General features: G+C 42.4%; 1 protein-coding gene and 1 long non-coding RNA gene across 10 annotated transcripts in view; one reads left to right on the forward strand and one right to left on the reverse strand.

Moving 5' to 3' along the window:
- The window catches only part of LTBP1 (latent transforming growth factor beta binding protein 1), a 321,387-nt gene that overhangs the window by 152,171 nt on the left and 142,861 nt on the right, over window positions 1-26,355 (forward strand). For all 9 annotated transcript variants that reach the window (XM_075924972.1, XM_075924973.1, XM_075924974.1 and 6 more), the window contains 2 exons: window positions 7,930-8,032; window positions 13,078-13,149. In XM_075924972.1, coding sequence (XP_075781087.1) covers window positions 7,930-8,032; window positions 13,078-13,149 — 175 coding nt within the window. The remainder of the gene's footprint in view (window positions 1-7,929; window positions 8,033-13,077; window positions 13,150-26,355) is intronic.
- LOC142827996 (uncharacterized) overlaps window positions 13,922-26,355 on the reverse strand; it is a 48,756-nt gene continuing 36,322 nt past the window's right edge. The window contains exon 3 of the long non-coding RNA XR_012902860.1: window positions 13,922-14,407. This is a non-coding gene — a long non-coding RNA (uncharacterized LOC142827996). The remainder of the gene's footprint in view (window positions 14,408-26,355) is intronic.

Genomic DNA, 26,355 nt, shown 5'->3' on the forward strand with positions numbered 1-26,355 from the left:
AAAAGGAGGTGGGAGAGGGGAAGAGAGAGGGTGGGAGAGGGGAGGGCAACTAAAATGAACAGGGGTTTGGAACAGGTCCCATATGAAGAGAGGCTAAAGAGACTGGGACTTTTCAGCTTAGAAAAGAGGAGACTGAGGGGGGATATGATAGAGGTCTATAAAAGCACGAGTGGTGTGGAGAGGGTGCATAAAGAAAAGTTCTTCATTAGTTCCCATAATAGAAGGACTAGAGGACATCAAATGAAATGAATGGGTAGCAGGCTTCAAACTAATAACAGAAAGTTCTTCTTCACAAAGCAAATAGTAAACCTGTGGAACTCCTTGCTGCAGGAGGTTGTGAAGGCTAGAACTAGAACAGAGTTTAAAGAGAAGTTAGATAAATTCATGGAGGCTGGGTCCATGGAGTGCTATTAGCCAGGGGATAGAAATGGTGTCCCTGGCCTCTGTTTTGGAAGGCTGGAGATGGATGGCACAAGACAAATGGTTTGGTCATTGTTTTCGGTCCATCCCCTCCGGAGTAGCTGGTGTTGGCCGCTGTCAGCAGACAGGCTACTGGGCTAGATGGACCTTTGGTCTGACCCAGCACGGCTGTTCTAAGCTCAGGGCTCAGGGTCGGGGGTCTCACTGGACCACCTTGATTTTCATGCAAATCTGCTCCTGGGTGGCCAGGCTGGCAGCTATCCTGCCCTAGATGGCCACTTTCCTGTGCCTAGTGCGGAGGTCGTGGATGAGGTCCACGATCTCCGCACTAGACAAGGCGGGTGCCCGCCACTTGCGGCCCCGAGCAGGCTCCTGGGAGCCACCAGCCTGGTCCCGGGAAGAGGCGGAGGGCTGGGTGGCAGCGGGTGGCTAGTTCGTGCCGTGCCAGGTGCAGGGTCTGCTGGCTGGGTGCTGGCAGGCTTGCACCTGGCACGGGCACCGTAGCCAGACCGTGCCCCTTTAAGGGCTCCGGGGCTGGGAGGGGGGCAGAAGAGTTTCCCTGGTGGTGCCCAGAGTGGCCACCAGGGAAAGCTGGGGAGGGCTAGCCTCCTACTAGTTCAAATTAAGTGGCTACACAGCCCTTAATTTGAACTACTTAATTCGAACTAGGCGTTAGTCCTCGTAGAATGAGGTTTACCTAGTTCGAATTAAGCGCTCCGCTAGTTTGAATTAAGTTCGAACTAGCGGTTTGTATGTGTAGCACCTATCAAAGTTAATTGGAACTAACGTCTGTTAGTTCGAATTAATTTTGTAGTGTAGACATACCCTAAGGTGCCACAGGACTACTTGTTTTTATAGAACGGAGTGTTTAGTATAAATTGTTAACACATGTTTCCAAGGGACCATTCAAGCTGAAGTGGCCCATTAACATCCTTGTAGTCATAGGGAGAAAAGGAAGGGGAGGATGTGCAGCAGCTGGTGGGAGGTTATAGTGGGTTATAGATTGTTGTAATAAACCATAAATCAAATATCTCTATTCAATCCATGATTTTGAATATCCAGCAAAGTTATTAATTTAAGTTCTGATGCTTTTCTTTTGAAAGTGTTGTGCAGGTTTTATTTGATGCTATAGAGTCATCACTTTGTGAAGTGTTCACCCAGGGGTGATATAGAGTGTTTTTGTCTTTTATCCTTTTCCATCATGTTCATTCAAGAGCCAGTGGTTGGTTTCATCCACATAGTTGTTAGTGGGTCTTTTAGTGCATTGGATGCAGCACACCATGTTGTGATAGGCATCTGTGGGACCCATAGATCAGTTATAACTGAGATCAGCAAGAGTGCCTGAGCTGGAATTCTTTACTGTAATAATCAACTTGATCATTGTAATTTTAAAATAAAATAAGAAGCATATAGAACAGGGGTGGGTAAGAGGCGGCTACTGGGCTGGATCCAGCCCACTTGTTACCTCGCTGATACTCTTACTACAGAGCAGCTGCAGCCTCTTTGAACAGCAGGCTGCTAATTGCTATGCAGTGTGGGCAGGGAAGAGAAAACTTTGTGCTCTGTCCCTGCCCCCTAACAAAATTCCTCAGCTCTCATTGGCCAGTGTCCAGACAATAGGAGCTGAGAAATTTTGCTGAAGGCAGGGGCAATGAATGTAGCTTCCTCCCTCCCACTCTCCCCTTGCTTGGATTGAGGTGGCCCTCACTTTTTAGATATTAGATTAAGCAAAGTATAGAAGTATAGAATAAACAGAATAAACAGACTCTGGATTTAGCAAAGTATAAAAGTATAGAATAAACAGACACTGACAGTTCAGAAAATTTAGAAGTTGGCAAAGTTCAGAGGATGTATTATGAACCTGTCACGGCAAAACTGTATGCACGTGCTTACCTCTATTCACATTAATAGCTCCATTGACCTTTTGCATAAAATTAAGCACATGCAGAAGTGTTTGGAGGAACTTGATTCAAGTCACTAACATGTTTTTCCCAATTGCAAGTATTAAATAAAGCACAAAACGGATCTCAATTTGTGATCAGGACAGCAAAGTATATTGATGGTTATTAGTGAATAAACGAATCCACTTATAGTACCTTTATGTAAATGGTGCATGATACGGTTGTAGATGTATCAGGGATTGGCATGGAAATATAACCATAGTAATGTGCCATTTTGTACAGACATTTCCAATGGAAGTGAAAGAATATAGATTTTCATTGCTCAACAGTTATAGCAAATATCTGCCATATTGTAATTTGACAAATTCTTAAAAAAAATAAAATAAAAAAAATAAAGTAAAATCAGATGTTTCACACATTAGTACTTTTTTCAGGGCACTTTTAAAAACTTTTTTTGGTTGCAAGTAGTCTTAAAAATACCATCTCATAATATAAAATAGTTGTCTGGAATTCCTTGAGGCTCATGGTTTGGCTTCAGAAGCTTTTAAACAAATAGACTGTCAGAAAATCAGTGTGGATCCATTTAAAGGATATAATACCTTATCCACAATAGATTCTTTGCTAAATCAATGCCCTGAAATATCAGAGGATTAAAATTGTATCAGATACCCAAACCACCAAACATAGTTTTAATGACTCAAATAGAAGAAAGACGGATTATTTTTACTTGCCTATAAAGAATGTTCTGCTTAAGCCAAAACAAATTCTTTTACAAGTCCTTATAGAAAGTCTGGAAGTATTTAAGAGTTTCTCTACTCTTTTTATGAAACAATGCCTGTTACTGAGCCATGTTCTATTGGCCGATATTCTTTTTAACAAGCTGTCATCCAGATATCCAGTAGATTGGTCATTATATCAGTAATATGATTCAGTAAATTTGGGGGTATATTACAGTGCTATCCATTTGGGTGAAGGAAAGATTAATAGTTCAATGTCTATGCCTGTTGAAATGTTTTTAGAATGCTTGACAGTATGTCTGTTCACTTTGGAGTTTTTGCATTAATGGCCTGTAAAAGATAGTTTTCAAGCTGAATTCTGAAATTATTAGTTATTCCTTGGTTTGAGCACCTGTGGATTTCAGCCATAGTCAATCAGTATTAATGGTGATATTGTGACTTGTAAGTAAAACCCCACAAAAGGGAGTTGCAAGGGTTCACAAGGCAATGGAGTCTTGAGAAGCATCCTGATGATTCCAGACCAGAATACTTTGGTTATGTCTACACTGCATGGCTATTTCTACACAAGCCGCCTGTTATTTCAAAATATTTTTTGAAATAATAGGCGCGCTATTTCAGCATCCCGGTAACCCTTGTTCTATGAGGGTTAAGGGATATCTTGAAATTGTCTTTTGAAATTTGGTGCTGTGTAGATGCGCCAAATTTCAAAATAAGTTATTTTGAAATAGATTTGAAATAAGATATGCAATTTCTATTGTATCTTATTTCGAGTTTGGGGTGCTGTGTAGACGCACCCTTTGTGATTGGTGTGGGACTTCTTGCCAGATTAGGATCTCTACCACCCTTTTAAAGGAGGTCCATCTATTCCTTGGGGTAGCGGGAGGCAGAGGGATGTATAGAGGGTGTGGTCTTGCTGTCTCTCCAGTTCTTTTGTGGAGTTTGTCACTGGCAGCAGCACCTAGCGCATGCAAAGACTGGGATTGTGGCTGAAATGGAGCAAGAGTGATGTGGCTCTTTTGGCCTCTACTGCCCAGCATAGTTTAAACCTACAGGGGGGATAGCATGCACTTTCTTTAATAAGTGATAGACACATTAAAAATAAACGTGTTAAAAAGTATCTGTTTTAAAACATCATGAAAGTTGATGCCCGATTAATGGGAACTATTCAAGGCACAGTGTGCACATTAAAGGCTTGCCACTTAAATTAGGGCAGAGCTGTACCGAAAGAAGTGGCAAATGGGAAATTCCTGTGGATTTCCCCAGAACACCCTCCCCTATCTATTGTTTGCATCTCAGAATGCCGGATAGAATAAGATGAAGAATGAGCTGCAGAGGAGCAGATACTTATGAGGAGGGTGTGCTTTCCAGCCGAAGCTTGTACTGCATTGAAATGGAGCTTCACTCCTCTGAGGCTGATTGTCTGTGAAAGAGGAGACCCTTTCTATGGCTGGCTGGAAAGCAGGGCACGCAGTGGCATGAGGATTGGAAAGATTGGAAGCACTATGTTGGAGGAAGCTGGGAAATCAAAGCTCATAAGCCAAGAGTAAACTCCTGCCTATGTTAGAAACACTGACTGGGTACCATCTCCCCGTGCTGCACATGTCTTAAACCAGCGATGGGCATTCCAGGCTGGTGAGTGGGCCACATGAGTGGCCTTCCTTTATCTCAGTGGGCCTTAAGATTGAAATCAGTCGTGCATTAACCATGACACCCAGAATAAGGTGAAACATATTAATTCATGGCATGCTGAATATTTCAAAACACGTAGAAATGGTTTAAGCATTCATATATTAATATAACTGTCATTAACTTCAAATAATAATAATAATAAAAACATTTACACTTACTTTGCAATATCAAATCCCTGTCTGGCTTTTTCCCACTTCCTCTCCCAAGTGTGTCTCATTCCTGTTCCTCCCTGTCCCTCACAGATCTTCCAGAGCACCATGAATTGGCTGATTCGCACCCCATCCCTGCTCTTCCCTCTTCCTCTCTGATCTTGAACGCCACAAATCAGCTGGTGATCCGGAAGTGCTGGGAGGGGAGGGGAAGAAGTAGATAAGTGTGGTGTTCCCAGTGTGCTAGATGAGCTGCCTGCATTGACCCCCATAGGCCACAGATTCCCCACCATTGTCCTCAACTATGCAGATCTGAAGTATCATTTATGTGGAACTAAGGAGCCCCACATAGCTTCCTTTGATGTCCAGCTCGGATGGATGCTAATCAAATTATTGCTGATTCTGAAGGCTTCAGTTAATCATAGATGTGATGGGTTCAGGATCTTAAATCATTGCCAGTATTTATTGATAGAACTGTAAACCTCAGTTGCCAGATGACTCAGAATTTGGAATCCTTATTCTTGTTCATGGTTTTTATGTGGAAATGTGAAACCCTTATGATCACAAGAGATTGTGTTGTGCAGTACAGTGCAAATGCTCCAGCACCACACGTAAACTAAGAGTGAGTTTCACCTTTTAAAAAAATCCTTATATTTTGTTGAAACTGCCCTTCCTAACAGAGTGTCTGATCTGGATGCCAAGTCAAGAGAGTAGTGCTGTATACAGGTGTGAATAGAATTCCTTGTAAATGTTTAGGGTTATACTTGAAGAAAATAGTATGAAAGCAGTTTAGTTGTGTGAGCTCTAAGACTTGGGGCAATTATGGGTAAGGTACAGCAAGTTTCAGGACTTTAACAGGGTTCAAAAAAGAGCTGGATAAATCCACGGAGGATAGGTCCATTAATGTTTAATAGCCAGCATGGGTAGGAATGGGGCCCCTAGCCTCTGTTTGTCAGAGGCTGTGAATGAGTGACAGGGGAGTGAAAACTTGATGATTCCCTGTTCTGTTCATTCCCTCTGGGATACCTGGCATTAGCCACTGTCAGAAGACAGGTTACTGAGCTAGATGGGCCTTTGGTATGACCCACTATGACTGTTATGTTCAGTACATAATTTTACCCTCTGAGAGAGGTATTGGGGAGACATGGTGCCCCCCGCCCCTTACACTGATCCCTCTGATAGTCACAAAAAATCTGAAAGGATTTCTGAAAATCTTGACCCTATTTAAATAAAAGCCTAATATCCTTTTAACATGTAAGGTTAAGTCTAATATCCCCAGGATTGCAGGTGGCTTAGGGGTAAAATCCTAGCCTCATTAAAGTCGATGGGAGTTTTGTTTTATCACTGTCCTTCAACTGAACATTTGAAGTGTATTTTCTCCAGAAGCAGATGACATCTAGTTTCTGAGTACAATAGATGCACCAACTAGGAGAACAGTCTTAAAAAAGATCAGGGCTTGTAGGTGTTACCCTCAGACATTCTTGTAACAGGTAGTAATGTTGGAGGGCTGTATTCTCCCATCTAGACTAACTAATCCTGAAAGCATTCAGAAGAGAAAATTTCTAGTTTTTTGCTAGTGACATTTCCAAGTAATTCCACAATTCTTAACTTTTAGGCTGTTTTATTGGTGTGGAGCTCACCTACTTTGGCTTGCAGAGAATGGTACAGAATGTCACAAATTTCATGTTGCAGAATTATTTTGCTCCTAATTGATACTCTTTAAGTACACAGCAGATGTACAAAACTTTCTGCGTCCATTCTCTAGGGAGAAAATCCATTTTGCTTTCCTTTGCTTTGCAAAAATGAAAAAATATCAAACAATCAAGGAGGTAAATTTAAGTTTGGCTATTGTTAAACTGTTAACAGATTTACTAATATAGGGTACTTGTTCAAAATAAAACACGATTTGCAATAAATGAGAATTTTGCCTCAGCAAAGACTGAAAAACTAGGCCCATTATTTGTGTGATTGAAGAGTCACAAATAAAAATAGATAGGCATTCATTTTTCCCCAGTCAACTTGCTTATGTTAAATTATCTTTCAGTTTACAAATACTAAAATCTTTCAATATAATTTGACAATTTCAGTAACAGGTCATAGAAGTAGGCACATCTTAACAGTGAGTTGTGATCCTAGGGGTATTTGTATTTTAAAAATGAAATAGGAAATTACATTACAGAAATCATGATAATACTTTTTTGTTCCTTTCTTTAAAAAGAATAATGGGAAAGGTATTTGAAATGATTTATATACTTTTTGAAAAAGTACAGGGACAGATTTTTATAATGAAAAATGTAAGGAGTTACTGCCAATGAAGAATTACTAGCTTGGAAATATATTCACTCATTTCAGTGACTGGGTTTTGTTCCAAAAGTTGAAGGGGAAAAAGAATACTGATGCAAAATGTTTTAAAACTGAATCTGCTCATCCCCACGTTGAGTACTAGCCCAAGGCCAGTGAACTATTTAAGTTCCACTGAGGAGTTGAATGAGTCTTCAGTGGGCTTCTGCAAATGGGTGAGTTTTACCCAAGGGCTGCGTCTAGACTGGCAAGTTTTTGCGCAAAAACTTGCCAGCTGTCTATATTGGCCGCTTGAATTTGTGCAAGAACACTGACGATCTAATGTATGATTGCCAGTGTTCTTGTGCAAATACACTGACGCTCCCGCTCGGGAAAAAGCCCTCTTATGCAGATGTTTTTGTGCAAGAGGGCCAGTGTAGACAGGCAAGGACCTTTTTGCGCAAGAAAGCCCCGATGGCGAAAATGGCTACCGGAGCTTTCTTGTGCAAAATCGCGTCTAGACTGGCCACGGATGCTTTTGCGCAAAAGCACTTTTTGCGCAAAAGCATCCATGCCAATCTAGACACTCTTTTGTGCAAATGCTTTTAACGGAAAAACTTTTCCGTTAAAAGCATTTGCTCAAAATCATGCCAGTCTAGATGCAGCCAAGATGATTATGTAATACAGCAGAATTCTAGAGGTGAACATCTTAGAGTAACACTAACCTGAATGTTCTTTACTTATTTATTTCAGTGTGGCAAAGCACTCCCTGGCCTATCAAAACAAGAAGACTGCTGTGGAACTGTGGGTACTTCCTGGGGTTTTAACAAATGTCACAAATGTCCCAAGAAGCCATGTAAGTGTGATTTCATTATTGTTTTCTGCATCACTTCACTTATTTGTGGTCTAAGTAGCATTTCTTTTAAAGAAAATGTAACATATATTTCAAAGGAACTCCATTGGTTGATAGAAGAGAGGTGACAGAAGCTGCATTCCCTTCCTCATTTCAGTGACAACAAAGTAGATGTTTTATTTTTCTCCTTCTTGTACTGAGGTAGTGATACTTCACCATATTTTTTCAATGTAGGGACATAATTATATTGAATCATCTTGCATTGCCTAGCTGGACTTACTTTTTTTTAAAGTTTGCATTGAAATGTTATATGTTAGAGGCATCAGTTCCTACTTAGAGAAAATGCCATGACATCTTGAGACCTTGATGAATTTTTGAGTTTTAATGCCAAAGCTTTCCAGGCTCTAAAATAGCAGTTACATTTTTTAACTCTATTGATCAAATGCTGTCTATACAATTAAGGTATTATGAAGACTCTCTCGGTATTTTTGCCCCAACTTGACATAATATAAAAATATAGTAATGTAAAATAGTGAAAGATAGCTATGAAAAGATTCTCCCGAAAGCTAAACATAATCTGTTGAAACATGTCATAAATTTAATGCTAATTATTAAAGTGATATAATATATTAGTATATATAGATCTACTAATCCTCAGTAGATCTCTAAGCTGTTTACAAAAAAAATCCTTGTCCCCATTTTGCAGATGGGGAAACTGACACAAAGAGAAGCTAAAGTGACTTGCCCAAGGCTATCCAGTTAGCCAGTAGCAATGCAATGACTAAAAAGCTGGTCTCTTGAATCTCAGTTCCGTGCTATATTCACTAGGGCACACTCCTAGTTATCAACATGGGGTACTTAACACCAGGAAATGTACTGATAGTTTTGTATAGTGCACCATATCTTTATCCATGAATCTAGTGATGCTTTATATAAAAATTCTCAAAGGAAAAAATCTTGTGTCATATTATGATTGGCCCTTTTACAGGCAGCCCAAAGGCTCTGATGGAGCATTTTTGTCAGGAGTATTTTTTATGGTCCAGAAGGGGAATCTACAAAAGTTTTTACTGACTCAGTCTGGCACAGTGATTTATGAGGCAGTGTGTTTTGTTTCCCAGAGTCTCCTAATCTTGTGATTTGCTTCCACATAGGGCACTCATTGGGTGTCTTTAAGAACATAAGAATGGCCAGACTGGGTCAGACCAAAGGTCCATCTAGCCCAGTTACCTGTCTGCCAACAGTGGCCAGTGCCAAGTGCCCCAGAGGGAATGAACAGAACAGGTAACCGTGAAGTGAACCATTCCCTGTTGCTCATTCCCAGCTTCTGGCAAACAGAGGCTAGCTGACACCATCCCTGTCCATCATGGCTAATGACCATTGAGGGACCTGTCTCCTTTCCTAATTCTTTTTTGGACCCTGTTATAGTTTTGACCTCCACAACATCCTCTGGCAATGAGTTCCTCAGGTTTACTGTGTGTTATGTGTCCTTTATCTTGTTTGTTTTAAACCTGCTGCCTATTAATTTTATTTGGTGACCCCTAGATCTTATGTTATGAGAAGGAGTAAATAATACTTCCTTATTTACTTTCAGGCATATGTGCCAAATTGTGCTTCATAGTTGCACCAAAGCCTTAAATTTCTATTGAGCAAACTTTTCCAAAGAATAAATGTAACAGCGTATGATGGGATTTTGTAAAAATATATTGTATATATCTGAGGGTCTGAAATGCACCAGATATTCTCATATTGTGATGAAGGTAAGAATTTTTCAGTGGTTGAGAATAGGCATAACCACGTACTATGTAGGATTAAAGAATTTACCATTTGAAACAGAGAAATAAAGAGACTGGAACATATATGTAAATAGAATAACAGATATGAAATATTAATATTTAAGTCTTCACATTGGTATTATGGTGCAAAAGGGTTGGTTTCTTTAAGAGGCAGAGGAAGAGAAGGACACACACAATGTTGTGATTTTTGGCAGTGGTAGCATGGAGAAATTACCCAAGTGAGTAATGGGTGTGGAGTTTGTAAATATATGATGTATTCATATGTTCTTCATTCACACACCCACATCCACCTACACCCTTTCTGTAGATTTTTTTTTAAGCTTCAAATGCTGACTTTTTTCTTATGAAGCTGAGCAAACTGACTTATCCTAAAAACTGCCAATACAGATTAAGAGAAAATCAAATAAACTGCTAACAGTTTGACATTTAAATTGTATCAGTGCCTTCCGTTGACTCATTCACAGGATGCATATTCAGGGTCATGTTATTCCCATGTTATTCATTTTGACAGTTTTCCTTTGCTGAGTTGGTATTGCTCTCCAAACTGTAGTCAACTTGAAAGAAAATAGACTTTCTGTGGTGGCTTTCTCTTTTTTATTTTTGTTCTCGGTGATCTCTACTTGTGACTAAATGTTTTTGAGCAGTTACATTTAGCATTTGTCTGCAAGACCCCCCAGTTCAGCAAAAGCATTCAAGCATTTGCTGAAATTATACTAGTTTTGCCCTCTCTTTTTTTATTTCCCTGTTCAGTAAAGCACTTAAGCATGTGCTTAATTTTAGGCACGTTCTTAAATCCTGTTGACTTCATACTTAAGTACTTTGCTGAATCAACTTTACAGCCCTTCAACATATATACACCTTGGCTTGAAACAGTTTTTTGTGGATTGTATGCCTACAGGCTTAATAATGATGAAAATAGAAACAAGTTTTCTGCCCAAATTCTTTTTTTTACAAGAGATTCTTTGAATCAAATTGTACGGTGTTGTATTACAAGTGGAAGCTGATATCCATACAGAATGCTTGTCAATTAATATATGCTAAATGAGCATCAGAGAAATTTAGAAGTTTATCTCCCTTATTTCTCAATTGTGAGCAATCCAACACGCCCTATACTCCACTGTGAGAACTATCCGTGGGAAGCAGTGATGCTGAAAAAGATTTGGGGTCATGGTAAATCATCAGCTGAACATGAGTTTCCAGTATTGATGTGAAAAGAACTAATATGATCCTGGAATGCATAAATGGGGGGAATCTCAAGTGGGATTTGAAAAGAGGTGGGTTTTCCTCTGTATTTGGTATTAATGCAGCCACTGCTGGAATATGGTGTCCAGTTTTGATGTCCTCAGTTTAAGAATGTTGATAAATTGGAAAGGGTTCTGAGAGAAGATACGAGAATGATTAAAGAATTAGAGAACATGATTTTTAGTGATAAACTCAAGAAGCTCAGTCTATGTAGCTTAACACCAAGAAGGTTAAGTAGTGCTTAATTACATCTGTAAGCGTACATTGGCTCTTTAGCAGAGAAAAGTATAACATTGATTCAATGCATGGAAGTTGAAGCTAGCACATTCAACCTAGAAAGAAGCTAGACACATTGGAGGAAAGAAACAATGAATAGAAATAAAATAATTCATTTGCTGAAGACTTTCTGGTTTGGCTAAAGTAAATTTGTTTTGCATTGATATTCTTTATAATTCACATTTGATAATCTATAATTGATAACCAATAAATGACAGTCTTTTACAACTCAAAGATTAAAAAGATAAAGAATACGTCTGTTAAGCCTTTTTTATAATTGTGGTTGCACTTTTTATAAAAATAAAATATTTATGTTCAAATTTATTATGGTGGGAGCTGCAACAACTGCCGTAGTTAAGGTTGCATTCAGGTATCTATTTTAACCCTGATTTCAGTAGCTCACACATTTCTAAAATAGTTATATTCCAGACTAACATTATCCAGCATGGCCACTTCCTGAAAATGATATTTGTCAGTAGTTTAAGTGAGGATGAGTCAGTCATTTTTGAAAATGAGTAGATGAAACAAAAAGTTTCCTAAGGGCTTGTGCCACGTCAGAGTGTGAAAGTCCTGGAGTGGGGCTTAGCATGCAGACGCAATATCCAGATGGGTCCTTGCCATGTGGCAAGCTGGTGTGCCAAGATTTATACATTTGGCCAGTTAACTGCTAGTTAACTCCTGAAAGGGGTGGGGGTGGTGCTCAGCATGATGGCTGACTCAGCACCCAGAAATGTGGGGTTTATAAAGGTCAGCCTGTGCCTGAGCTGGCACAGAGTACCCACCCTCCTTCCCTATTCAGGTGATAAATATACCAGGTTATTGGTTATATCTGCTGTGGGCATTATGCTAGCCACTCTGTGAGGGGGGCTAGGAAGGAATTTTTCCCTTTCTAGCTTATTGGCTAGGTACAGTTGTTTTTTTTCCCTCACAGCAGGTTCAGGTGGGTTCTGTTCATGCAGGACATGAAGGGTGGTAGGCTGTATGTTGCAATTCAATATGTACATGTAGAGAGGATGTTCAGTGCTGATACACTATAAAAGACGGCATACAGTAATAGATAAATGGCTTGGGGAAAGGACTTGAGGAGAGGTGCTTGGTAATTGAGTGAGCTGAGAGTAGTTGGGGGGGGAACCTCTTATGAAAGGGAAGCCAACTCTCCCATCATTATAGTCACCCTTACCCCTTCTACGAGGGAGGTGGTTGGTAAGGTGCTGGCAGTGGATTTTCTGGAGGGACCTGGATGGAGAATGGGGGAGTTGGCTGAAGCCCACCCCACCCACTGTGGGGATTTTAAGGTCCCAGCAATAGATCTGAGACATTGTTAGAAAAGGATGGGGAGCTAGTAAAAGCATTCTCCTCTCCACCAACTCTGATTAATAATGTATCTATTCTGTACATGTTATCTCCCAAGTAATCCCAGGCATCTGATGGCTGATTAAATCCATATCAAATGTCTCCTCGCCTTCTTTCAACTTAGTCAGACAATGTATTATCCACAAAGTGGTATTTGATTGAGTAATTAAAAATTATATTAATGCATACTGTACACAGAAAGAGACAATTACATGTAGAACTAATTTTGGCATTTCCTGACTTTTAAGTGCTTAACTATATGCATCTTTAAAATGTAAATGTTGATTTTTGATAGAATTATATAGTAACTTGACTGTGGGTGCTTTCCATATAAATATGTCATACATTGTGATAACTAACCTATAATTTTCCTTTTTTCCCCAGCTTACCCTGGATATACCCAAATGGTGGAATGTCCCCAAGGTTACAAGAGGATTAATGCTACCTTTTGTCAAGGTAAGATATTGGTCAATTGTTCAGCTGTTTTGAGTAAATCTTTTGGGCTAAATTAATCCCTGTCCTAGTTCCATTGATTACAGTGATGTTACATGGATGGCTCATTGGTTGTTCTTGGGAGAAACTAGAGTGCCCGAGTCAAAAATATCATCAGCTGTCTAGCATAGCTTACTGTAAAGCAAACAGCTGTTTGTTTATACCCTTACTGGTCTTTTATGACATGTGTAGATGCCGTTGTACAATTTTATTCTGTTTTTTTTCTGAGAAATGTCAGTTTCATACTTCTTTTCTTTTGCTGAAGGAGGTTAGTCCATCTTTCCTGATGCTGCAGGAGCTTGGGTGGGGGCTAAGAGGGGAGAATAGGAAGGCAAAGGATTCCTTTCCCTACCTTCAGTAGAATTATGCCTGATTTACTCTGATGTGAGAGCAGAATCAGGCCCCATCGTTCAAGCAGCTCTTAAATATTTGTATATATATATTGTATATGCAAATATAATCAACAGGAAATATAAATAGAAACCACGCTAGACGGAAGTGGCGATACAAGCTAGCTTTCTAAAGCCGTTATTGGCATTGAGTTAAATTCTGACAGTGACACAAGGCAGGACCCTACAGAAACTCAGGACCTTCACTACAAACTCAAACCCCAAACGTAGGCTTCCTTTCTGAGCTAGAACTGGCCAGCTCAGCCAACCGTGTCACCATCACAGCAAGCAGAGAAGTGACCTCAGATAGAAGCTCCCTCCCTTCATTTTTGTGTAACCATGTGTTCCTCTGTAGTGGGTGAACTACGGCCCTAAGGAGGCCTCTCCTGTGCCACATGAGCAGGCTTTGTATTGGGCACTAACTCACCACACTCTTGCAGGGTATCGTGCTCAGCTATGCCCTAGGATCTGCACCACACCATGATCAAGCCTTTAATAAGGCAGATGCATTCAAATTGGAAAGCTAGGAAATAATTTGACTGTAATTAGATATTTCCTGTTTCCTCAGTGGATATTTTTAATAGAATCTTCACTTTGATTTTTAGGTTTTCCAATACAGAGAAAGCTTTGTTATCTGGCACTCTTTTAACCATAAAACTTTGTTAACTTGCATTGTCCCAAGCCACAATACCGCTGTGTCTTCAGGCATGTGCGCCTGACTCCCACCGGTCCACCACGTGTTCTGGGATTTCTGACAGCCATCAATGCTGGCTGACGTCATCAGCAGGTGCTTCCTTCCCTCTCGGCTTCCCTTGAGCTACCGGGAGCCAGACCTGCCAGTAGGAGGGTGGAGGCAGAAAAATAAACTTTGTTATCTGGCACAATCAATTAATCAGCAACCCCTATCCCCCAAGGGTGTCCCAAAGCTTTCACTGTATTTGCATTTCTCTGAGAAAGCTTTTAATATTTTTATACAGAATTTTTTGTTTTGAACTTTCCCCAGTCCTTTCCTGAAGCTTCTTTCAACTTTAATTTCAGATTAAACAAGCTTTATTTTTGTCTAATAATATGTTGTTTAAGTCAAAACACAGTATACAGTAAAACTCCGATGGCCCGGCATCTGACAGTCCGGCACTCCTGATGATCTGGCACCATCAGGAACCCGGAAGTGCTCCAGGCAGCTGGACCATTGGAGCTGCTCTGCCCTCAGCTTCCCCTATACAGCCGCTGCTAAAACTGACCAGCGGCTGAATCAGGGAAGCTGGAGGCAGAGCAGCTGGGGTGCTGCCGGGTAGGTCCCCTAGCGCTGCCCCTTGGGGCTGTGGACCAACCGGGCAGCACCCCAGGTGTCCTCGATTCAGCCACTGCTGAAACTGACCAGCGGCTGACTCCAGGAAGCCCAAGGCAGAGCTGCTCTGCCCCGGGCTTCCTGGAATCAGCCGCTGATCAGTTTCAGCAGCAGCTGACTTGAGGACACCTGGGGTAGAGCAGCTGGGGTGCTGCCAGGTTGGTCCCCTCAGCACCGAGGTACAGCACTGCGGGGACCAACCCGGCAGCACCCCAGCTGCTCTGCCCCAGGTGTCCCCAAGTCAGACGCTGCTGATACTGACCAGCGGCTGACTCCAGGAAGCCCGGGGCAGAGCTGCTCTGCCCCGGGCTTCCTGGAGTCAGCTGCTGGTCAATTTCAGCAGTGGCTGACTTGGGGACGCCTGGGGCAGAGCAGCTGGGGTGCTGCTGGGTTGGTCCAGTAGCGCCGCACCTCGGCACCGTGGGACCAACCCGGCAGCCCCCAAGGTGCTCTACCCCAGGCGTCCCGATTCAGTCGCTGCTGAAACTGACCAGGGCTGACTCCAGGAAGCCCGGGGCAGAGCTGCTCTGCCTCGGGCTTCCTGGAGTCAGCCGCTGATCAGTATCAGCAGCGTCTGACTTGGGGACACCTGGGGCAGAGCAGCTGGGGTGCTGCTGGGTTGGTCCAGTAGCGCCGAGGAGCGGTGCTGCGGGACCAACCCAGCAGCACCCCTGCTGCTCTGCCCCGGGCGTCCCCAAGAGCAGCTGGGGTACTGCTGGGTTGATCTCGCCGCGCCAAGGGTCGGCGCTACTGGACCAACCCGGCAGCACTCCAGCTTCTCTGCCCCAGGCGTCTCCAATTCAGTTTCAGCAGCGGCTGAATCAGGGACTCCTGGGGCAGAGCCGGACTATCGGAAGGGGGGGCTATGAGGAGTCTGGGGTGGCATCCACCCCCCTACCCCAGGCCCCTCATAGCCCCTCCTTCCGATAGTCCGGCATATCTGATAATCCGGCACCCCCTGGGTCCCAAAGGTGCCGGATTATCGGAAGTTTACTGTACATTTCTCCTGTCCACAGACACATAATTGCATGCTGTCAATGTGAAGATTTTTTTTTTAAATTTGTGCTTAGTGGGTAACCAAAACTTGGTGTCATTATGGTGTTATGTTGGTGTAGAAGTTCAGGTTGAACAATTCCAGTCAAAGCAGTTCCTTGCTTAATGTATGTTACAAGAACAAATAGAGTACATGCCTTAAGTTAGACTCTCTTAAGTCATCTTTCAGAGAATATCAACTCATAATATTGTCCTGTTGCAAAAACAAACTGTTTTGCAGGAAATGATTGATTTAAAATGCATTTCAATTTTTTTATTTGTGTTGTAAAATCAAACAAATCTTCACTACATCTCACTTTGCACAATGCACACACATACAATGATTTACTTTGAAAATCGAAAGCTTTTTGATTTAGTTATTTTCAGTGTTGTCATGACTACCACTTGTAGAGGAGAATTTCCAAATTTTGTTCGGTCAAAATGGGCAGTTTGGGCTGCAGAAAGGATTATTTTGTTGTTGGCTTCTCTGGCTGTGTAAAAAAGGCATTTGCATTACAGATCCTGTTGCCTTTGGAATGCTGAACAAAAGGGTAGAAGGATGTAGCTATAGGGATATAGCTATATTGCCATGCAGTAAAACAGAGAAAGAAGCATAGAGAGTAGTTGTAAGTGGGCAGGGAAGAAAGAGGAAAGGGAAGCATGAATTATAGACCCCAAAATATGGTGTTGGCCTGTGGGTATAAAGGCCATTCATGAGTGTTTTCAATGCCACAGAGACAGGAAGTTGTTAAGAAACATTTTGAGGGAAGAAAAGATAAGTGGAGAGGAAACGGGTTAACTGTTATCAAAAGACACACACAGGAATTTTAGGAGATGGAGGTCATTTTACTGAACAGGAAACTTTTGATTACACAAGCATAAAGGAGCATATAGCAACCAGCCAAGTAAAGAAATGGTCATTCCAAAGCTGCTTTGAAAAGCAACAAGCATAAACTTCAAAAACTGCTGCTTCTGTCACTGGGTGATGTGAACCCACTCTCTAAATTTCTCTGTTGGATGTTTTGGTGGATGTGCAGTCCAATTCCTGACATACAAGCACTGTGCATGTCCCTTGCACTGGATGAGGTTTAGAGGCATCATATGTGTCAGATGACTGGAACCACTAGAAAAGGAAGATGATGGGAATGCCAGGAGCCTTCAGTCTGACCTACGAGGGCAGGAGTGGATTCCCATTGGAGAAAGATAGGACACAGTAATAGGAGGAGACAGAGGAAGATGGCGGGAAAAGATGTTGCATGATGGCTACAACTTCCTAATGGGGAACTTGGGTAGAAATTAGGGAGATGAGGGCAAGGCACATTGAAGCCAAGTCTCTTGTCAGATGTGCAAGTAGAACGTATTTAGTAGCAAGGATGTTCCTAACCATTTCCAGGACATTATCTGACTGGCTTGGTTTGTCCATGTGACAGTATAATCATTCTAGATATTAGCTACCAGGGTTCTCAGCGTCCATAAAAAGACAGGACCAACTCAGTACTGTGGCTAGCTCAACATCATCCCCATCTTTCTGAGTATGGCAGTCTCCCACTGGCCCTGTGCTCCCTGTTTTTGAAATATACAAGAGTTCCAGAGGGGGCTCTTGTACATTTCAAAAGCAAAGTGCACGCGGGGAGCATGTGGTCAGCGGGGGACTCAACCAGTGTGTGATCAAGTCTCTTCTTACAGAGAGCTCCCTTTATGAAGTTTGGCCAGCCTGTCTGCCCTTTTCCCCTTTGCCGTGTGCTTATATGCACTTGCCTTGTTAATAGGCTAATTAGCTAGCTACCTGGCCCCAATCTGATTTAGTTATCAGGCATTCTTCTCCTTAATCAGGTCCTCACCAATGGCCTGACTGATTAAATGTAACTGGTTCGGTTGCTGATTACCAGCTCTCTGTCACCAGACACGTGAGGAGATTTTCTGGGACTACCCCTTTCTGAAAACGTTGCTGTCCATGTGTCATACATGGGTAGAAGGGACCAACACTTTTCCAGAGTGAGAAATGGGGGAATATATTTTCAGATTCCTTTCTGCAGCCAAATGACTCTCTGAAAATGGGTATCATGTTCACGACAGCCAAGAGAAAGAGAGCACTTTTCTCTCAAAGAGCGCTCAGCTCTCACTTCCTTTGAAAATTCGGGCCTAGCCATCTAATTAATATTGTATTCTGCATTGTTTTTACAGTCAAAAGTCTTTTCTGTTTACAAAGCCTATGTAGTAATAGCGTGATTAATAACCAGACACTGATTATTTCTTTTCAGCTGAGCGAACTAATGTAATGAAAAAACTCCCTTCTTATATGTGTAACAATAACAAACAACCACCTGTGTGCACATTAATAAGAACAGTTTTCTATAATTGCTATCAAACTGTTTTTTTCCTTAGTTAGTCAGTAATTATCTTTTTGATGGGATGTTTTATAACATATACACACATGAAAAAGCTAAAGCTGCCATAAAACCGAAAGATTATGAAATTGTTAGAATTTTATATTTTTTAGTACAACACACATGCAACTCTAATTTCTGTCTGACCCATTTTAGTTGGATTTGGAATTGTATTTATTGTTCTATCACGATGATGATGGCTTTTTTGGAAAAATGAATTTAAAAAACAGCTGGTGAAAGGTTGGGTTCTCTCTGTCAAGAGAAGAGACTTTTCCCAGTAGAATTCTTAAAAAGTGTAATCTTAAAGAACTTCGAAATTACCTGATTATTTGTTATTTTTCAGTGGAGTAGAAAATTGATTATGCCCTGGCTCTAGTCCTGCAGACATTTACTCATATGTTTAACTTTAAGCTAATGCACAATCCCATTGGTCTTAATGTGTTTAAAGTTAAGTATATGCATGAGAATGCACAGTCTAATTAATGGGCCAAGTTCTACAATAATAGGCATAGTTCTAAACTTCAGGATTTATCCCAGTGATTTCGGAGTGGTGATGATGGTTATCCACAGGAATTTAAAGGCAGATTTTCCTCATTCTCAGTACAATATTATCTTAGAGTTCCATTCTTTCAGAAGTACAGGTATTTGTTCTATGGCCAGTATGTCACATTGCTTAGTCATTAATTTAACAAAACTATTTTAAAAGCTTCTTTTTCAATAGTCATCACTAAAAGGCCCATATAAACCACTTTGGTATCTATGGTAACAGTGTTTTCAATGTTTAAAATAGAAAATAACTTTGATATCGCCAATACTATTTTATGGTAACTGTTACCAATTATTGTTCTGTTGTTATTTGTTAGAATAGTTATTACATATTCTAAATGTTTCATGAGTTAATGGATGTCCCAGATCACACAGAACTTCATAAATTATCACAAATGCTTAGAATTTCATTCAGATGCAAATTGGAAGCTTGTGCAGTATGTGACTCAATATTCACAATGTACCAACTACTCACCCTCTGATAATAAGGCTCCTTTAAGGTGTCTCAAGATGGGCACTTAAAAAATTGAGCACTTGGAATCACTAATCATTTCTGAAAATTTTCACTCACTGAGTTTTTTGGGTATGTTTACACTTGCACCCTCTTTCGAGAGAGGGATGCAAGTGAAGACATTCGAAATTGCAAATGAAGCCGGGATTTAAATATCCCATGCTTCATTTGCATAATCACGTTATGGCACTTTTTAGAAATAACAGTTGTGGTTAAGACATGGTTATTTCGAGAGAAAACCCTTTTCTCAAAATAACCCTTAGTCGTCAAAATTTCCTTATTCCTTATTTTCCTCTCGAAATAACTGCGTCTTAACAGCATCTGTTATTTCGAAATAGTGCTATTTCGAAATACTGCCATAACGCAATTATGCAAATGAAGTGTGGGATATTTATTTCCCAGCTTCATTTGCAATTTCGAATGTCTTCATTTGTATTCCTCTCTCAAAAGAGGGTGCAAGTGTAGACATACCCTTTGATGGTGGCTGTTGGTTGCTGAATTGTGGGTCATCTGTTGTCTGATGTCATCATGTTAATTTTTAATTTAGTTGTGGAAGAGATTTAAATTCACCTGCAGGTTTTGATTATGAATTGATGACTTTGTAAATAAATACTAATAAGTATATCCTCAGAAATAGGGTTGGTTTTTAGATTGAGAAGTGGGACTCCAGATAGTATGCTTCAGCACAAGTTCCATCTTGTGGGCACAGATGAAATGACTTTTGCTGCTGGGTTTTCTGATAGACATGAAATGACTAGAATGGACAACTGAGACTGTTAGTAAACATTTTAAAATTATATTATAATACCTATGCTTGCAACTGAAGCTAAAACAGGGGGGTGACAGCACATGCCTTCAATGGAACGTTTGGAACCACGCGCCTGGACCATTCACAGCTGCTCTGCACACAGGCCCCAGTGCCTGGGTCGGGGGGAACCGTGTGGCTCCAGTGAGACCCAGGGCATTATCCTTCCCCCTCCCCCACTCTGTGGGAGGGAAAGGGCATTGGGTTAGAGCGGGGGACTGAGGTTGCCTGGCTCTGAGGGAGGGATGGGGCATTGTATTAGAGCAGGGAGGCTGGGGGTGCCTGGTTCTGGGGGAGGCGAGGGGCATTAGGTTAGAGTAGGGAATTGGGCGTTAAAATTTCTGGCTTCTTTCCTTTCCTGTAGGTAGACAGGGGGTCTGTTGGTTAGATTTGGGGGTTCCAGTTTCTGCTCTGTGAGGACTGTGGGAGCTGGTGCTTGGTGGGGCGGGCAGGGGAAAGGAAGGGATTCTGGGATTTCTGGGAAAGGAAGCAGGATTCTTGGGTTTCTTTTCCCACTTCTCCCCTCGGTGCCTTTAACTTCACATTGATTGTACTTATATTTCAGTAAATATTGTATTGTCAGTTTTTGTTTGATTTGTTAAAATTGTGAAGCCAAAACAAAAAAGTAATCAATATAATGGTCTTCTGTTGATATGTGTTTTAGTAGTTAAATTCCTGGACTGTCATTGCTCATTAAAAGTGCTGTCATATGGGTGGAAATAGGGTAAATATTGCATTTTATTAATATCAGCAGAACTGACTTAAATGGGGCCTGCGTGTTGTGTAGTCTTGCCTTAATCTATGTATTCATGTTCATCCATGTGAAATAATCTATTTGCATATATTTGCATAACTTTTGCATATATGTGTGTTTGTGTGTGTGTGTGTGTGTATGCGCGCGTGCAACCACACTTAAGTTTTGGCCCTTGGCATGTGCTGTAAATATCATTGTGGCCCCCGGGGCTTCCAAAATTGAGTAGCTTTGCAATAGACCATGAGTGGGAAATTCATATGCAGGTCCAACATGGCCTGTTCTGCTGATGGGGTTTCCTGCCTATAGATTTCTTCGCGGAACACCAGAATACCAAGTGCCCCCAATGTTGCTTCAGGGCGGGGATAGGATCTGGATCACTGTGCCATGCTTTCCTTATCACATGAGATGCTTGCCAATACTATGCTTTTCTTCTGATTCTGTTCACTTCCAGGATCCTCTGAAAGATTGAGTTGGATGGTGCTTGGGTTGATAGCACCAGCATGGCCAGACAGACTTGGTTTCCCTATCTTTATCAGAGGTCTCCTTGACCTCCTTTACCCCCTTCAGAACTGTCCAGATCTCCTCTCAGAACAGAGTTAATTTTCTCCATCCTCAGCCGGAAACGCTACATCTAATAGTCAAGTATCAGAGGGGTAGCCGTGTTAGTCTGAATCTGCAAAAGCGGCGAGGAGTCCTTGGCACCTTATAGACTAACTGAGGTGTAGGAGCATAAGCTTTCGTGGGCAAAGACCCACTTCGTCAGATGCATGTAGTGGAAATTTCCAAAGGCAGGTATAAATATGCAGGCCAGAATCAGAAGTGGGCCTCATCCTCCTTGATTGGATCCACCTCGTCGTCTCCAGCCTGATTCTGGCCTGCATATTTATACCTGCCTCTGGAAATTTCCACTACATGCATCTGACGAAGTGGGTCTTTGCCCACAAAAGCTTGTGCTCCTACACCTCAGTTAGTCTATAAGGTGCCACAGGACTCCTCACCGCTTTTACATCTAACAGTGTGGTTCCTCTGCGGTTCGCAGAAGCAGAGAAAGTATGCTCACAACAAGTAAAGAATATCTTACTCCACAGTAGACAACAGGCCACTCGTAATACTTACCTCTATAAATAGAAGTGATTTATATCCCAGTGTGTGAGTAACAGGATCCAACCATTTGCCACACCTCTGCATATGAACCTCAACTACATCCTACATCTGAAACAACAAGACCTGTCAGTTTCCTCTCTCTGAGTACACCTAGCTGTGCTTGCAGCGTTTCATCCTCCGATTGACGAGTTCTCAATATTTGCACATCCTATTTCAAAAAGACCCCTTAAAGGATTGCTTTACCTTAATTGCATAGACCTCTCGCCCCCACCTGAGACTTGGAGTTAGTACTCCACACACTAACCAGACCACTGTTTGAACCCTTGGCCAAATGCACGCTTTTGCTATTAATGGAAAAGACAGTGTTTATAGTAGCAATCACATTGGCAAGGCGAGTTAGTGAGATTGCTGTGAGAGTGGCAACACTGCCCTACATTGTAATTCATAAAGACAAAGTCATACTCTGACCCCATCCCTAATCTTGCCTACAGTCTGCTCCACCTTCCACATTAATGAGCCTGTCCTCCCTACCTTTTACCTACATACCCTGGATGTCTGGAGGGTATTATCCTTCTATATCAGCTGGACACAACTCTTTCATGAATCACAGCCGTTATTCATTTCAGTTGCTGAGCACTCTTGGAGAACCCACTATTATCACAATGTATTTTTAAGTTGATAACGTCTTGCATTATCCAGTCCTACTCCTTCCAAAGTAGACCACTCCCTGCCCCCCCACAGGGCTCATTCCACATGAGCTGTGGCTGCATCAACAGCCTTCTTCAAGGGAGTCCCACTTACGGACATCTGTTGCGCAGCCACATGGTCATTCAGCCACACTTTCATGAGACACTACAAAATCTCCACATGAATGGAGACAAGTTTATTGCCAATGCGGTACATTCATCTGCTCATAAGTGTTCATCTGAAGCCAGCCTACCATTTATTGGGTAGTGTGGCGGGGCTAGCCAGCCCCACACTGAACAAGGGGGCGGAGAGCCCGCCTATTGGGTAGAATACGCCCCTCCCCCACAGCCCTGCTGGGCATGCTCACAGTGCAGCCCAGGTATAAAAGGCTGCAGGGATGCTTAGTTAGGGCTGGCTGCTAGAGGGGAAGGAGCGCCGATCCAGACCCAGGAGCCACCGCCATTGCCGCTGGAACAAGAGGACCAGTTACCCCTGACGCTGTTGTCCCCGGGACGAGCCAGACCGCAACGCTGGCTGCGCTTGGCAGCCCCCCTAGAAGCTGTCGGTGCCCCAGCTCCTGCTGTCCCCAAGGCCTCGCCTGCCAACGTTGCGCAGCCCAATCAGATACTAGAAGGAAAACTCCCATCTGCGGTGCCGGGATGAGCCTGAAACCAACAGTGGTGCACCCATGCAAACACATACCTCAAAGGACTACTGTTACTGCATAAGGTGTGTAACTTCCTTTTCCCTTTCAAAGACAGGCATTTCTAGGAGCCTTCCTGGTGTTTTGACTGCTAGTGCCTAAGACACTTTCATGTTTACCTTTTATGCTCAGTGGTTCATTTGGCCTCCCCAGTAACAGTCTACAGCAGTGGTCTCCACCCTTTTTAATCACAAGTTCACTTTTTCAATTTAAGTGCAATGTAAAATATATCCCAACCCCAAATACCGTTGGCCCACTTTCTTCCCACCCCTTCTTTGAGGCCCTGCTCCACCCCTTCTCCGAGGCCTCACTTGGCTCACTCCATCCCCCTTCCTCCTCCATCCTCACTCACTTTCACCATGGATAGCAAGTTGGGGGGGCAGGCTCTGGTCTTGGGCCAAGAGGTTTGGAGTTTGGCAGGGAGTCCAGGCTTAGCCCAGGGTGGGGGATTGAAGTCCAGGAAGGGGTTCACAGTGCAAGCTCTGGGAAGGAGTTTGAGTGCAGAGGGACTCGCATCTGGGGCAAGAAGTTGGGTGTAGGAGGAGGTTCAGGACTGGGACAGGGGTTCAGGAAGCAGACTCTGGCTGGGTACCGTTTAACTGAGATGGCTTCTAGGCAGTGGAGCAGTGGGATTAAGGCAGGCTTACTCCTGCCCTGGCCCTGCACCACTCCTGAAAGCAGCTGGCATGTACAGCAATGGCTCCATGGTGCCATGTGCTACCCATCATCTATAGGCACTGAGCCCACAGCTTCTACTGGCCAGGGGTTTCCCCTTATTGATCAATGGGAGCTACAAGAGTGGTGTCTGCAGGCAAGGACAGCATGTGGAGACCCCCTGCTCTGCCTTTCTCGGGGCTGCAGGGACATGCCAGCCACTTCCAGGAGTAGCAATTACCACAGGGATAATTACTCCAGCCACGACAGGTTAGGCATTTTAGAACTCACGACTCAAATAATTAAATGTAAGTGTAAGAGAGAAATGAAACTTATGAAATGCACAGACCAGTCAAAAACTAAAAATAACCCACTTTGAAAGCAGTACAAGGAGTAACAACAACCACCCACGTATGTGTTGGGTTGGGAGAAGAGAGTGAAGGATGACAGAGATATGATAGAAATACACACAGTGTGTGAGAGTGACAGAGATTTTCATTGCCAAACTCCCTCCTTCCCCTTTTCTCTGTGTGACGATAGGGTACAGGAGTAGTGAGAGAAGGGACATGCTGACATCAGCACCCCCGCTCTTCTCCTTCCAACACCCTGCACAGCAAGCAGGAGGCTCCCAGTGGGGCCACTCCAAGGCAGAGGACAGGAGCAGCATGACAGTGGGTGGGGGAGGGGGGTTGCCACTGAAGTGCCAATGCTTGATAGCTTCCTAGCCAAACCAGTAAGGATCACTTGTCAGAGGCTCCAAGATCTATTAGTAGTTCCCGATCTACTGGTTGGTGACCACTGGTCTACAGTTATTACCTACAATGGCACTGCCTTTGGTTTGGAAGCACATTTTGTCCAAGACAAAAACTCACAAATTTTTCAAAAGCTTCAGAGGAGTAGCCGAGTTAGTCTGTAACTGGAAAAACTTAAAAAAACAACAAATAGTCTTGCAGCACCTTAAAGACTAACACAACATAAAGATGGTATCATGAGCTTTTGTGGGTACAACCCACTTCTTCAGATGACTCGAGTATTAGAAGTTTAGATCCAAGAATATCTGGACTCCTGATACTCCAGTCATCTGAAGAATTGGGTTGTACCCACAAAAGCTCATGATACCATCTTTTGTTAGTCTTTAAGGTACTTCTAGACTATTCATTGTTTTTTAGGTTTTTTACAAATTAGTGTATATTTTGAAATCCCATCATAAAGGAAAAATTACACATCCAATAAATAAAAGAAATAAAAGAAATTACCAGATGTTATGTTCCTGCATCAGTCCTTCAGGTATCACTGAAGAAGCTTTTAATAATTTTTCCTCACATTCAAACCCTGATTTGCTATTTGTCTGAGCTGTAGTAGTAAAGACCAAAGCTCAGTTTACTGAGTAATGCTTTAAGATGAGGCCAAGAAAAATTGATAACTTGAAGAAAAATTGTTCCTCAGCTGCTAGAGCCCTAAGAATTGAGAACTACCAGCTGGTCCTAGGCCACTCCAGTGTCTACCCTCCCCTGCTGTATTTGGGGGTTCCTTATCCTGCCTTCCTGATGCAGGAGCTTTGGTCCATCTCTGAGGCAGCTTGTGTTTGGCTGTCCAGCTGCTCCCAGGACTTGAACCCACCATCCTGTGCTCTCCTGGAGACTGTGTTATCCTGTAGGCCACACCAGAGCTGAACCCACCCCACCTCTGTACCTTTGGTGGGTTCTGTATCCTGTGTTGGCTGGTTTATTTAAATAGTTGGGAGAATATCTGCTGAACCATCTACCACAAGAGATTTAGGCTCCCTTTCAGCAAAGCACTTACACCTCTCTTTAAGTCTTATTGATGTCAGTGAGACTTAATCACGTGCTTAAAATTTAACACTTGCTGAAGTGCTTTGTTGAATCAGGACTGAAAAAGGCCAATTACTTGATTCTGAAGGTCAAAGTATTTTGACACATCCCCCAAGGGCTTTGTATGACATTTCAGATTTTGAAAGAAATGTAGTGCCCTTTCACTTTCTTAGGGGAGAGATTTTGGGCCTCATGTCATGGGACTCCCTTTGGATGTTTGAGTGAGAACTGAGCATTTGCCTTTTGACCTCTTCAGCATCATTAGACACAAACAGATGTAGTCTTTGAAAGAGGAAAAGAGAACAATCCACTGGGTGAAGAGGACTATTTCAGATTCCATTCAGGAGAGCATCTTTTGTCTGTCTTGCTTCATTTTCAAAGGCAGTGCCCCTGAGGTGACTTTCAATCCAACAATGGC

This window comes from Pelodiscus sinensis, chromosome 3 (genome assembly GCF_049634645.1).
Source record: "Pelodiscus sinensis isolate JC-2024 chromosome 3, ASM4963464v1, whole genome shotgun sequence".
Lineage (NCBI taxonomy): Eukaryota > Metazoa > Chordata > Testudines > Trionychidae > Pelodiscus > Pelodiscus sinensis.